The 13,392-nt window shown below is 39.8% G+C and overlaps 1 protein-coding gene and 1 pseudogene across 7 annotated transcripts in view; one reads left to right on the forward strand and one right to left on the reverse strand.

Annotated features, from left to right (window-relative positions):
- LOC122746080 overlaps positions 1–5,278 on the reverse strand; it is a 52,646-nt pseudogene extending 47,368 nt beyond the window's left edge.
- The window catches only part of SH3KBP1 (SH3 domain containing kinase binding protein 1), a 463,133-nt gene that overhangs the window by 159,589 nt on the left and 290,152 nt on the right, over positions 1–13,392 (forward strand). For all 7 annotated transcript variants that reach the window (XM_043996852.1, XM_043996855.1, XM_043996854.1 and 4 more), the window contains exon 3: positions 5,669–5,792. In XM_043996852.1, coding sequence (XP_043852787.1) covers positions 5,669–5,792 — 124 coding nt within the window. The remainder of the gene's footprint in view (positions 1–5,668; positions 5,793–13,392) is intronic.

The raw sequence follows: 13,392 nt of genomic DNA on the forward strand, positions 1-13,392 counted from the left end.
TTAGTCTTATTATAATAACCTCCACCTTAGGGAGGTACGGGGGAATTTGGAGTTCCTTAGGGCTTGAGCCAACCCCCAAGGAAGCTACCTTTTTCCGTGGAGCTGTGTTTTGGGGATTTACAGGTCATAAGGTGAATCTGGGGACAAATTTGGCCTTTTCTGTGCATGTCACCTTTTCAATCCCATGCCTAGTTTCAAAATATTTTCATTTATCAGTTAGAATTTCTATACCCTGTCTGTGTATCACTGTTATATTTAAAGTTTCTATGACCTGCCTCTTTATGCTCTTGTTATGAGTGCTGATTAATGTGGGTAACAAGAGCCTAGGCCCTGACTTGTAAGGCCCAAGTCTTAAGTTATTCATTAATCCCTTTCAGAACTGGAGCCTGTAAGTTCCTCTTGGAGTTCAGATCTAAGTTAGAGCTTGGGTCTTAGGTTTTTCTGTTAACCCCTTTTAGGTACTATTGATAGCTCCTATTGATAGGTTATCTGTTAACCCTTTTAGCCTCCTCCATCAGAACCTTACTGTTGATAAAAACTTAGATCTTAGTTTCTCTATTAACCCTTTTAGGTACTATTATAAGTCTTAGGTTATCTGTTAACACCTTTTAGCTACAGTTGATAGGTTATCTGTTAACCCTTTTAGCCTCCTCCATTGTTAGCACAGCCCAAATATAAGAAAATCATAGGGTCATAGATTTAGATTTTTTTTTTTGGTGAGGCAATTGGGGTTGAGTGACTTGCCCAGGGTCACACAGCTAGTAAGTGTTGAGTGTCTGAGTTAAGATTTGAACTCAGGTCCTCTTGAATCCAGTGCCAGTGCTCTATCCACTGCGCCACTTAGCTGCCCTCATAGATTTAGATTTAAAGGAAGGAAGGAAATGAGCATTTAAGTGGCTACTCTGTGCGAGCACTGTGGTAAGCACTTAATAATTATTATTTCATTTCATCCTTATAACAACCCTGGGAGGTAGGTGCTGTTATTATCTCCATTTTATAGTTGAGGAAACCGGCTAGTGGAGCTTAAGTAACTTGTCCAGGTTCACACAGATACTAAGTGTCTAAATTTACATTTGAACTCATGTTTTCCTCACTCCAGTCTCAGCCCTCTATCTACTGGGCCACCCAAGTACCATAAAGATACCTCAAAGGTCATCTAGTTTAGCCCTCTCATTTTAAAGATGAGGAAACTGAGGTCTCAAGAATTTGTGACTTATCCAGGCTCTTAAAGTAATAAGTCCACTTTCCATATACTCTTGCTGACTTTCCTAGTGAGACCCCTCCCAGTGAAACTGCTGTTGCTTTTTGGCTTTTGTTTTATGCAGATGTAGACTGGGTGGAGAAACTTTTTGTTTTTTATCATTGATCTTTCTGGGCTTGTTTTCCGGTATTTATTATCTAGGATTTATGTGGAAGAGTTGGGCTTCCCTGTGGCCTTTTGAATCCTCATCTTAACTAGTTATGTCAAAGAATCTTATCCAAATTTGATATGATGGGCATATGTTTTGTTGGAGCAGATCCTATTTTGGTATTTTGAATCAAATCTGTTTAATAGCTAAATATTCTCAAATACTCTATTTGTGGGTAACAAACAGAGCTGTGTTTCCTACTTTTGAGACAGGAACTTGGATGGTGCATAAAGATATTAAGAGCTCTTGATGTTCAGGCTTAAGAGTTAAAACTAGGGGCAGCTAAGTGGAGCAGTGGATAAAGCACAGACCCTGGATTCAGGAGGACCTGAGTTCAAATCCAGCCTCAGACGCTTGACACTTACTAGCTGTGTGACCCTGGGCAAGTCACTTAACTCTCGTTGTCCCACAAAAAAAAAAAAAAGAGTTCAAGTTAGAAGGCCCGTCTCTATCTGGCTTCCAGTGCACCTCTGGTTTGGGATCTCCTGGAGACTCTTGTAGGTGCAGGGTTGAGTACTCACTCTACTTCTCAGTTTTGTTTTTTTTTAAGGTGGATTTTAGGCTATTCTGGTTTTCTCACAATTATGTAGATAATTGTATCATCAAAAATCCTCTGAATCCCAACAGATTAAAAAACAATTTAAAGTTTGCATTAATTCATACATCAGGAGCGGGGGTTGGGGTTTTGTTTTGTTTTGTTTTGTTTTGGTGTCCCTTTGGTAGTCTAGGGAAGCTTTTGGACTCTTTCTTAGAATAATGTTTTTAAATGCATAAAATAAAGGCACCTGGTGAAGTAGATGGAGTGCTGGTCCTTGGGTCTGGGATCAGTGCTTTATCCATTATGCCACCAGCTGCCTCAAAAAAAAAAAAAAAGAGTGCCTCAGAATCTCACACTGATTACCTATTGAGTTTAAGCTGCCTATGGGACATCTAGTTCAAGATGTGCAATAGGCAGGTAGAGGTGTGAGAGTGGAGGTGAGTTTAAGGGTAGATAAGCAGATTTGAGAATCATCCGCATAGACATAAATATATGGGAACTGGGATGAACCCACCAAGTGAAATCACCCTGGACAGGATGATCTTCTGTGAATTGGCTTTCAGCGCCTTCATTTTCACTTGTCAACTAGTAATAAATTTTCCTAGCACCCATTATATTCCAAAGAATGTTATGATAGAAATTTTCTTGTAGAAGAAAAGAATCATCTTAAGATTTCAAACAAAGTAAAGTGTTTGTCTCTTCAGTCTTCCAACGACCCACTAAAAGGAGCCATTGCCTGTGTCTTTCAAAACCTCTTTGACCCAGCAACAACTTTAAGAAAAATCAGTGTTTGGGTTCTCTCCCTTAGTTAATCAGCCAGCATTTATGCTAGGCATTGTGCCAAGTGCTAGGGATGCTAGGAAAAGCAAACTCTCAAGGAGCTCACAGTCTGATGGGGAAGACACGATGTGCAAACAATCATGTTCAAGCAAGGTAGGTGCAGGACACATTGCAGCCAGTCTCAGAGGGAAGGCACCAAGATCTCTGAGAACTGGGAAAGGTTCTTTTGGGGGGGGGGCGGGGCAATGAGGGTTAAGTGACTTGCTCAGGGTCACATAGCTAGTAAGTGTCAAGTGTCTGAGGCAGGATTTGAACTCAGGTCCTCTGGAATCCAGGGCCGGTGCTCTATCCACTGCGCTACCTAGCTGCCCCTGGGAAGGGCTTTTTGCGGAAGGTGAGAATAGTTAGGAGAAGGCAGGAAACAATCACACAGTGCATTGGGATTTAATGGACCCAGGAGAAATGTTTCTGAGGATCCCCTGTGTTTGGCACCTGGTTCTGATGGTCCACAGAGCTCTCCTTCCAAACGTGTTACTTGTCAACAGCATTCTCTGTATGTCTCCTTCAGCTGGTTGGTGAATTCTTATGAGAACTTACTGCTTCCGCTACTCATGCCGGTTGTGGTCATAGACTCTGTAGCTCAAGCAATTTGTCTGTGGTCTTATAGATAAGAGCCAGGATTAGAATCTAGGTCTTCTGACACCTGTTGTAGGGCTACACCACAGGGTGCATCTGGGTAGATTGCACTACATGTTTGCCTACAAAAGGAAAAGCTGTATTTTTTGGTTCTTCCCCAAAAATTCAACCTGCAAAAAAGGATGGAAACCCAGCTGGTATTTGGCTTCACTCCTGGGTGGATAATAGATTGCTTGCCATGGCTATAAACCTTATCTCAATGTGAAGCAGGCATTTTAAAAATAACTTCTCCTGCGGTGTCATCTGCCAAAAAGGGAACAGCTACTGCTCTGAAAGGCAGGTGCTACAACTCTAGAACTGTCCACACACAAATAAAACACTGTGGGATACCTGAAGATGGCCCAGATTTATTTGTCTGTGATAGAAAGGAGGCTATTTAGACCACAGGAATTTAACTGGAAACCTCAGAGCTAGAAGGAGCCAGCTGTTGCCTAATTTCTCTAGTGGTCAAAGTGGAAAATGATGAGGCTGTTTTGAATATACCCAAGGATCAGACATTTAGACTGGCTATTAACACCCTGCATTGTATACAAGATTAGTATGCAGCAGTTCTCTTTAAACACTAGCTTCTTTTGATCTGTGCCACATACCTGGATCTCCATCCCCATTTGAAGCAATAAAGTATTGTGGGTAAAAAACACCAGGTGGGTTTTGGAAAGAGCTAATGGGATAATTTATTGTTATTGTATAGAACAATCGAATTATATAAAGTAATGTGAAATAATTGTGTAGATGTTTAGGACAGGAAGATTAGTGAGTCCTAGTTATCTGTGGGAATTGAAAATAGCCAGTGAGTTATTCCATAAGCATTTATTAAGCCTTTACTGGATGGCATGCATTATGCTGAGCACTGGGGATATAAAGAGTTAAAAACACAGTCCCTGCCCTCAAGAAGTTCACATTTTAATGACAACATGAAAAAAACTAGGTAAACATTATATATATATATATATAAATAAATTGGAGGTAATCTAGAGGGATTGATGGTGGTGGTGGAAGGAAACTAAGAGCCTGCTGAAGAAGGTGGGATCTGAGTAGAGTCTAGGTGGAAGCCAGGAGCCAGAGGTGAGGAGGTGATGTGGAACACAACCAGGGCAAACATCTGGAGTCTGGAGATGGAGTTTCTTGTGAGGGGCATAGCAAGGGCAATGTTTCTGGATCCTAGACTTCCATGGAAGGGAGTAAAGTAGAAAAAAAGACTGGAAAGGCAGGAAGGACCGGGTTGCAAAAGATTTTAAAAGCCAAGCAGAGGGTTGGTTTTATATTTGATTATGGAGGTAATAGAGTTACTGGAGTTTATTGATTAGAGGGTGACATGGTCAGATCTGTACTGCAGGAGGATGACTTTGGCAACAGAAAACAGTGGTAAGGGTGGTTTTTATAAAAAAAGTAGATGATATTGTTCAAGTCACTTCTCCCTGAGTCTCAGTTTCCTCTCTTGTAAAATGATGAGGTTTGACTAGATCATCTTTAGGGCCCTTTTTAGCTCTAACTTTCTTTTTCATTTTAAATTTGTATCGCTATCTTTTGTCTTTACGTTGCCTACATTTCCCACTGTATCCTTCCTCCTTCTCTATTCCTCTCCCAGAAAGCTATCTCCTATAACAAAAGAAAAAGAAAAAGAGGAGAAAGGGATATAATCTGATAGTTTGTGAAATTTTCTATACCTGTGGAGAATTATTTTATCATGATTCCATGGTTAGTATAATGCTATATACAATGCTAATGATTTGGAACATTCTTTAATCCCACATGGGCACCTTATGGCTTCAATAAATAGTGTGTACTCATTGGAAGGTTTTATAGTGTTGACAGTCTCTTTCGGAATGACCCCGGCTGATCCTAGGCTTTCCATCTTTAAAAAAGCAAAAATAAATGGTATTGACCATTCAATAAATGGTATTGGGCTGGTGCATTTATTTGTATAGCACAGCCTCAGCAGACAGCCTTCGAGGTCCTTTCCAGCCCCAGATCTAAGATTTTATACTCCTATGACCTTGGTCACATATTGATTACATCCTTGCAAATGTCAGTTTTCTATTTCACAGGGCCTTCTTTCAAGAAGATAAAACAACTTGAGGGGAAAAAACCATTGGAAAGAACATGTGTTGGCCTCACGTCTTGCAAGTTGGGGTTATTGTAGTTCACAAGTAGAATGTTTGTATTTGGAAGGAAGAAGCAGCTTAAAATACTCAATGAGGCATCCTAAAATTTCAAAGTATTCTTTTCTCTTTAATCCCCACAGGAGATAAAGAAGGAGATGAAGAAAGAAACCCTTTCCAGTAAGCCTCCTGAGAAACCCATGCAGGAAGTATCCAATGGAAGCTCTTTGCTGTCTTCTGACACGGTTATAAGAACCAACAAAAAAGGTATGAGAAAGGTTGCTGCACAATGTCAATCACTTAATTAACGCTATCCTATCAAATAGATTATTGAATTTTTGATTGCCAAAAGTTAAATAAGAGGCACTTACAAAGATCTTTTCAGTATAAGCATTCATCATGAAAATAGAGGGGAACAAAATCAACCCCCAAATGAATCCTCCAAATGAGTGATGATGTGGGGAGAATGTTCAGAGCACTTTTGTGGCAATGGGAAGGAAGAGTGATGAAAACTTTCCTTTGGTGATGTTTTTCTTTTTGTCCAAAAGTTTGGGGATTATTTTCCATATCTCTTTATGAAAAGCCATATGGACAGGCGGATTAACTTTCAACTGAGTGAGGATACAAATAGAGTTGGACACAGTATCAAATGAGACAAAATGCTTTATAAAAGATTAAGCTTCTAAATGTTACCTAAAATAATAATGATTATTTTATAGTGCTGGTGCCAGACTTTTATGTGCTATATTTGTGCCAGAGTCAGTGGACCTCCTAGCATTATGCTGGCTTTGTCCTTCCGAATGTTATTCTTCTGGGCACTGAGGCAGCATATGAGTGGATATATTTAGTACACAGTACATTGTTTAACATTCATTAGCAATTCTTGGCGATGAGCTTCCTATCTCTAGGGATCTTCAGGCAGAAACTGGATGAACACTTGTTGGGAATATGGGTAGATGGCTGTTCTCCATTTGGGTTAAGGGTTGAACCAGATGGCCTGTGAGGTCTTTTGCAACCTCCTCTGATTCTGTGATGTTCCTTTATTTGTGCAAAGCTGTAAGTTACAAGCTTGTGATAGTTAAGTTTCTGTTTTGTGTACGTATATGTGCATGTACATATGTGCATTCACATCTGTTGTTTGTTTGACTTGCTTTGTTTCAGTGATAGAAGGATATGCAATTATTCAGAAAATGTTGTCTATTTCCAATATATTATGTGGCAGTGATCTATGTGTACATGCCCTTGGCTTTTTTTTCCATTCAGCCTTCAACAACACACATTTAGGATCCATTGGGTAGAGAACACTCTTCTGCAGTCTCTGAGTTAGTTGCAAAGGAAATAGAAGACACTGGTAGTGTCTCAGAAGCCTCACAATTGTATATAAGGAGCAGTGGTTTCATTGGTGAAAGACAGACACAACAGGGGTCTTGAATCTGGGTTCAAGAGGACTATGAACTTGGGATGGGGAGCAATTTTTGCATCTTTATTTTATTTTATTTTATTTTTTTTGGTGAGGCAATTGGGGTTAAGTGACTTGCCCAGGGTCACACAGCTAGTAAGTGTCAAGGGTCTGAGGCCAGATTTGAACTCAGGTCCTTCTGAATCCAGGGCCGGTGCTCTATCCACTGCGCCACCTAGCTGCCCCTGCATCTTTATTTTAACATAATTGGTTTCTTTTGTATTTCCTAGGTTTTTTATTTTTTAAGCAATTAAAAATTATTTGAGAAGTCCATATATGGGCTATGCACACACCAAAAGTTAAGAACTCCTGATGTAGAAGAAAGAAGTCAAATTTACATAATGATGGGGAATAACAACTAATCCTTCACAAAATGTAGACCAAAAGACTCTCTTCAATCAATGGCTGAGTGTTGGGCTCTTTTTTGTACAGTGTTCTAGATATTAGTGTTGTATCTCTGTCTCTCTCCGGCTTCCCTTCTTTTCCCATCTCCACTCCCCTTTATAACCCATTCTCTCTCTACCCCCTTGACCCGTCCATTCCCCCTGCAGCTGTCCTGGTTGGCATTTTCATTTTCCACAGGTTCAGAATGAATATTTGCCGGTGCTCCCTAGTTTTGAGAAGCTATAGTATTTATATTTTGCATTTAAAAGTTTCATGCTGCAGAGTAGGAGTCTCCTGGTTGTAAGAATTAGCATTGTACTGTAAAAGGAAACCACAGACCTGCAGAAAGCATGACTCAATACAGTCTTGAGAATTGGTTTCATAATTCTAAAAGCTTGAAAAAAGAAATCGGATTTGGGTCTCTGAATTTAATTTGGCACCCACCCACAGTTACCAGTATGCCCTTCCCCTTCCTAGATACTCCTACATTGTTGTGTGTGTGTGTTTTTAAAACTGTTTCTCATGGCAGTAGGCTGAGGAAACATGTATATCTACCTAAAAGTACACTCAAGCTGTGAGGCCTGCAAATTCACATCCAAATCAAACAAACATTTATTAAGCACCTGCTGTGTGAGATTAAATCTGAATCCATTTAAATTGAATGTTTGTGGGAAAGAGCTGTTTTCTTTGCTGGTTGGTGCTGCCAACCCCAGGTCCTGAGTCAGGAAGACTTGAATTTGAATGTGACATCAGACACTTACTATGTGGCCCTGGGCAAGTCATTAGCCTCCGTCTGCCTCAGTTTCCTCAACTGTATCTACCTCACAGGGCTGTTCTGAGAATTAAATGAGATACTATTTGTTAAGCTGTTACCACAGTGCCTAGCACAAGCTAGGTGCTTTTTGTTGTTGTTTGGTCATTTGTTTCAGTTGTGTCTGACTCTTCATGACCCCATTTGGGGTATTCTTGGCAAAGATACTAGAGTGATTTGCCATTTCCTTCTCCAGCTTATTTTATAGATGGGGAAACTGAGACAAATGGGGTTAAGCGATAATAGGTGCTGTATAAATGTTTATTGCCTTCCCCCCTTCCCTATTTCAGAAGTTTTAACCCTTGTATGCATTGTGCACCCCCCTGGAAGTCTGGTGAAGCCTAAGGTCCTCTCCTCAGAACAGTGTTTTTAACTACAGTAGAATAAGATACAAATCCAGTCTGTTGCCAAGGCCTGTTGATTTCACCTTTGCAACAACTCTCAAATAGGCCCCCTTCCCTCCTCTGACACACTGCCACCACTCTAGTGTAGGCCTTCATCACCTCATGTCTCAATTACTGCAATAGCCTGCTGGTGGGTCAGCCTACCTCTCCATTCCATCCTCCATTCAGCCTCTAAAGTGATTTTCCTAAAGCACAGGGCTGACCAGATCACTCTCTTACTCAATAAACTCCAGTGCTTTCTTATTGCCTCCGGGATCAAATATAAAATCCTATAACCTAGCCCACTCCTGCATTTCCAGTCTTCTTTTACTTTAAGCTCCAACATGCACTCTTCAATCCAGTGACAGTGGCCTCCTGACGATTCCATGAACATCTCTTGACTCTAGGCATTTTCTCCATCTGTTCCCCAGGCCTGGAATGCCTTTAAGTCCCAACTAAAACCCCATCTTCTTCAGGAAGCCTTTCCCAACCCCTTTACTCTTAGTGCCTTCACTCCCAATTATTTCCTATTCATCCTGTATATCACTTGTTTGTACATATTTCTTTGTTTGCTGTCTCCTCTATTTGATTGTGAGCTCCTTGAGGGCAGGGACTGTCTTTGCCTCTTTTTGTATCCCCAGTGCTAAGAACAGTGCCTGGCACATAATAGGGGCTTAATTCTGTTGACTGACTGTGAAGGAAATCAATTACAGCGAAATAACGATGTATCTTTTTTCCATCCAAGTTCCTCCCTCCCTTCCCTGCCCTCAGTCAGTCCATGGACTTCTCCATCCCAGGTAAAGAACCCTAGACATAGAAGAAAAACTTATCTGGTCCCTGACGTTCATGAGCTTATAGGAGGGATGAAGCATAAATCAATAATTATCATAAAATGTATAATATGTCTGTATGCAAGGAAAGAGACATGATGCAGAATGAAGAGCATGGGGTTTGGAGTCAGAGGACCTGGGTTCAAATGATGCCATAGTGTGACACCGAGCACGTTCCTTCAGCTCCCAATGCCTGTTTTCTTATCTGCAAAATAAAAGTGGTTGGAATAAATGATCTCCAAGGTCCCTTTGAGGGAAGATGATCCCGAGGTCAGGCGGAATGGCCTAAGAGATTTAAGGAAGGAGAGATCGTGTCTAGCTAAGAGGAACAGGGAAGGCTTCTAGAGAAGGTGGTGGGGTCTGTGTCGGGATTTGAAGGAAAGGAAAGGTTTCCATAGCTGGCAGTATGGGGCAGTATGGGGCAGTATGGGGCAGATGGTCCATTGCATGGAGGACAGTTGTTTGGATATGTGAGGGCAGTGAGGACCATGAAGAGGTCAGGGAATTGATAATTATGCCATTTGGCTAAACCAAGGGTTGTTAACCTGGGGCCTGGGAGTTTTCTTTTTTTTTTAACATTTGGATAACTGTATTTCACTATGATTAATTTCTTCCAAGTTTTATTCCTAGACATCCTGACCACCTACTATGACATCTGGCACAAACTGCCCCCAGTCCCCAACTCCCCAACTTAAAGAATCATAAAATCGTAGGATTTAGGGCTAGAAGGAAGGTACCTCTGAAATCATCTAGGGCAGGGGTTCTTAATGTGGGATTCACAAACATGTGGTTTTTAAAAAAAAAAAAACATTTTATAACTAATTCAGTATAATCATTTTTCTCTCCAATCCTCTGCATTTCATTTTTATGCATTTAAAAACATTATTTTGAGAAAGGGCCCATTGGTTTCATCACACTACACCAAAAAAGTTAAGAACTCTGGGCCAGATGAAATAATATAATTATTTTATAATTATAAAATAATATTTGGGGTTTTTTTTTCATTTTTTTCGGTGGGGCAATGAGGGTTAAGTGACTTGCCCAGGGTCACACAGCTAGTAAGTGTCAAGTGGCTGAGGCTGGATTTGAATTCAGGTCCTCCTTAGTCCAGGTCTGTTGCTTTATCCACTGGGCCACCTAGCTGCCCCCTTGAAATAATATTTGTAAAGTATTTAACATAGTGCCTGGAACATAGTAAGGGCTATAGAAATGCTTTTCCTTCCCTTTCCCTTTTCCTAGACCATAGAGACTTGAACAGGAATAGTAAGAAATAGGGTAGAACTAGATTTGTGCAGTCACACTTAGTAAAGTGAAATGAAGGCCTGAGATCATTGTAAAAATCATAGGTAAAAATATCTAAATATTTAAAATAAAAGTGGAAGTAATTCTTCTCATGATTGTTTCTATTTTCTACTACATTCTGTAAGGGAGAGGCCTATAGAGTAATGGATCCAGAATTGAACCTTAAATCAGGAAATCCCAGGCTCAGATACCTCCCTATATACTTAGTAACTGTATAACCTATGTAACCTTTCAGGATCTTGGTTTACTTGTCTATAAAATAAGAGGGATAGACTTGGTTACCTCTAAGGTTCCTTCTAGCTCAAAGTTTACAATCCTATGAACCTATGAAAAAAAATTACTTCCCTCCTCCTTACAAAGATTCTCATCAAAATAACAACAAAATAGTAAGTAGAATGTACTAAATTTCTTTTACACTCAATGTCTACTTTTGTTCAGGGCCTAACTCAGCCTGATGCTCAGTAAGACCATCCTAATTTCTTTTGAACCCTGGATTTAATGGAGACAAACAACAGTGCTCCAGTATTCCAGAGACTAAGCACATTGTGGACCATCTGTAAATATGAAACAATTAAAAAACAATCTTTGTTCTGTTCCAGGGCTCATCACTGACTCACTGTGTCACCTGGGCCAGACATAAATCTCTAGTTGTTTGGTGACAGTTAGAATTGAAGTGAGGCATTGTGCAAAAGGGACCAATGACTGGGTTTTGTCCCTACCCCCACTAACTCAAGACTAACAGTATTCTAGCACTACTGATAATAAATCAAAGTAAGTAGATTGATTGGCTTGTCAGACCAGATAAATGGATCATTGTGTTGAAGTCAAAAGCTACATTTTTCCCACCCAAATCAATGAAAAAGCATTTCCCTTACCCTCAACTCTCTCCACCCCTACCCAACTAGGGTTAGAGGCTAAATTGGTGGGATATCTCTAGTAACTAATGAACTCTTTTATCCTGCTGCTGGTCTTAATATTTTTCATAAATTAGGGGAATCAAAAACTCTTTATTCTTGATGGATTTTTTTTCCTCATATAGAGTTATCCTTAGGAAGGATGTTTTTTTTCTTCCCCTATAACTCTTGCTTATAGCTGTTGTGGGGGAAATGACTTTTGGAGACTTCACCAGGAAAATCTATGTGCATTCTTTTTTTTGCTTATTTAGATTTACAGATTCAGGATCTAACCTAGTATTTAAAATTTCATTTTCCTTTGCTCCTTCATCCAGATGAGCTATGAAGCCCACTGGAATTGAATGGAATTGGCAAAAACCTGTATTCCTCTTATTTATCAAAAAAGTAGAATTTTATAGTCAAGGGGTGCTGTTTGTTTGCTTTATGTGGGCCCTGTCAGTTTGACTGAACACTTGTATTAGGTTTAGAAAAGAGAAATCAAAATCAGTTTCTACTCTCAGATTCAAATGCTTTCACTCAGTTGCCTCTCTTGTGAAGCAAAAGATCTCTTGAATTTGATCTCTGCCCAGTACTGTCCAGTTGTTTCGGTGTTGTGGTGGGGTTTGTTTTTTGTTGGGTTTTTTTGGCATGACAAAACATGACAGTCAATGTATTACCTAATTTTCATACTTGCAAGATGGTAGCCCTCTCAACCAGAGGCAGGTACAAGACCTAAAGATACCTTGGAGTTGCCACATTTTGTGGTAGTTAAAAATAAAATAAGTTTGAATATATGCCTACCATTGTAATAAAAAAAATAGCTTTGGGGATAGATTAGTTTCAGCTTTGTGCTTTAACACATGCAAATTTCTTCAGTGTTTGTTTAGGGGTAGATTACATTTAAACCAAGAGAGTTTAAATCTGGAGCTACATTGAAATGGATAGTGAACTACAGTTGGCTAAGCAGACATAAATTTTATATCCTGGTCGTTGGGAAGCTGGGGGGAGGGGAGGTGCGGTTCTGTCTCTGCAAACACCTGGATCATTTCTAGTGCCATGATGTGGATCACAGGGAGGGAGAGAGCATCTTGCTGAAAATAAATATTTTATTCCAAGGAATAAAACTTGATTTTTTTTTTCCATTTTGGTTTTGTACAATAGCCACCATATTCCAGAAGGTTATTCTAAGCTTAAATATGTAACAAATCCAAGCCAGAAAATCTGGACTCTCTCATAATGTTACACAGATCCTTAAGTAGAGCCAAATGTCATCCTTTTTCATCAGGCATTGACGCATTTTCTCTTACTTCTGAGGAAGATTTCTTTTCCTTTTTGCCTGCTAGTAAACCAATAAAAGAAAATGATTGTTTCAATCTGGGAAAATTGATATCTGGGGAAGCCTGTTATTGTTTCTGTTTTCTTTTTTCCAAATGGATTCAGTTAACTGATGCTGATAAAATGTATGCTGAAGGCTAATGTATATGTTCAATAATATTTTCCCTCAGTTCTTCTAGTTTTAAACTAACACATGAAGTATGCATGTAGTGTTTCCCTACCTTTTCTTTTCTCTTTCTTTCTTTCTTTCTTTCTTTCTTTCTTTCTTTCTTTCTTTCTTTCTTTCTTTCTTTCTTTCTTTTTTTTTTGGTGAGGCAATCGGGGTTAAGTGACTTGCTCAGGGTCACACAGCTAGTAAGTGTTAAGTGTCTGAGGCTGGACCCGAACTCAGGTCCTCCTGACTCCAGGGTCAGTGCTCTATCCACTGCGCCACCTAGCTGCCCCTTACATTTTATTTTCAATTGAATATT

This window comes from Dromiciops gliroides, chromosome 3 (genome assembly GCF_019393635.1).
Source record: "Dromiciops gliroides isolate mDroGli1 chromosome 3, mDroGli1.pri, whole genome shotgun sequence".
Lineage (NCBI taxonomy): Eukaryota > Metazoa > Chordata > Mammalia > Microbiotheria > Microbiotheriidae > Dromiciops > Dromiciops gliroides.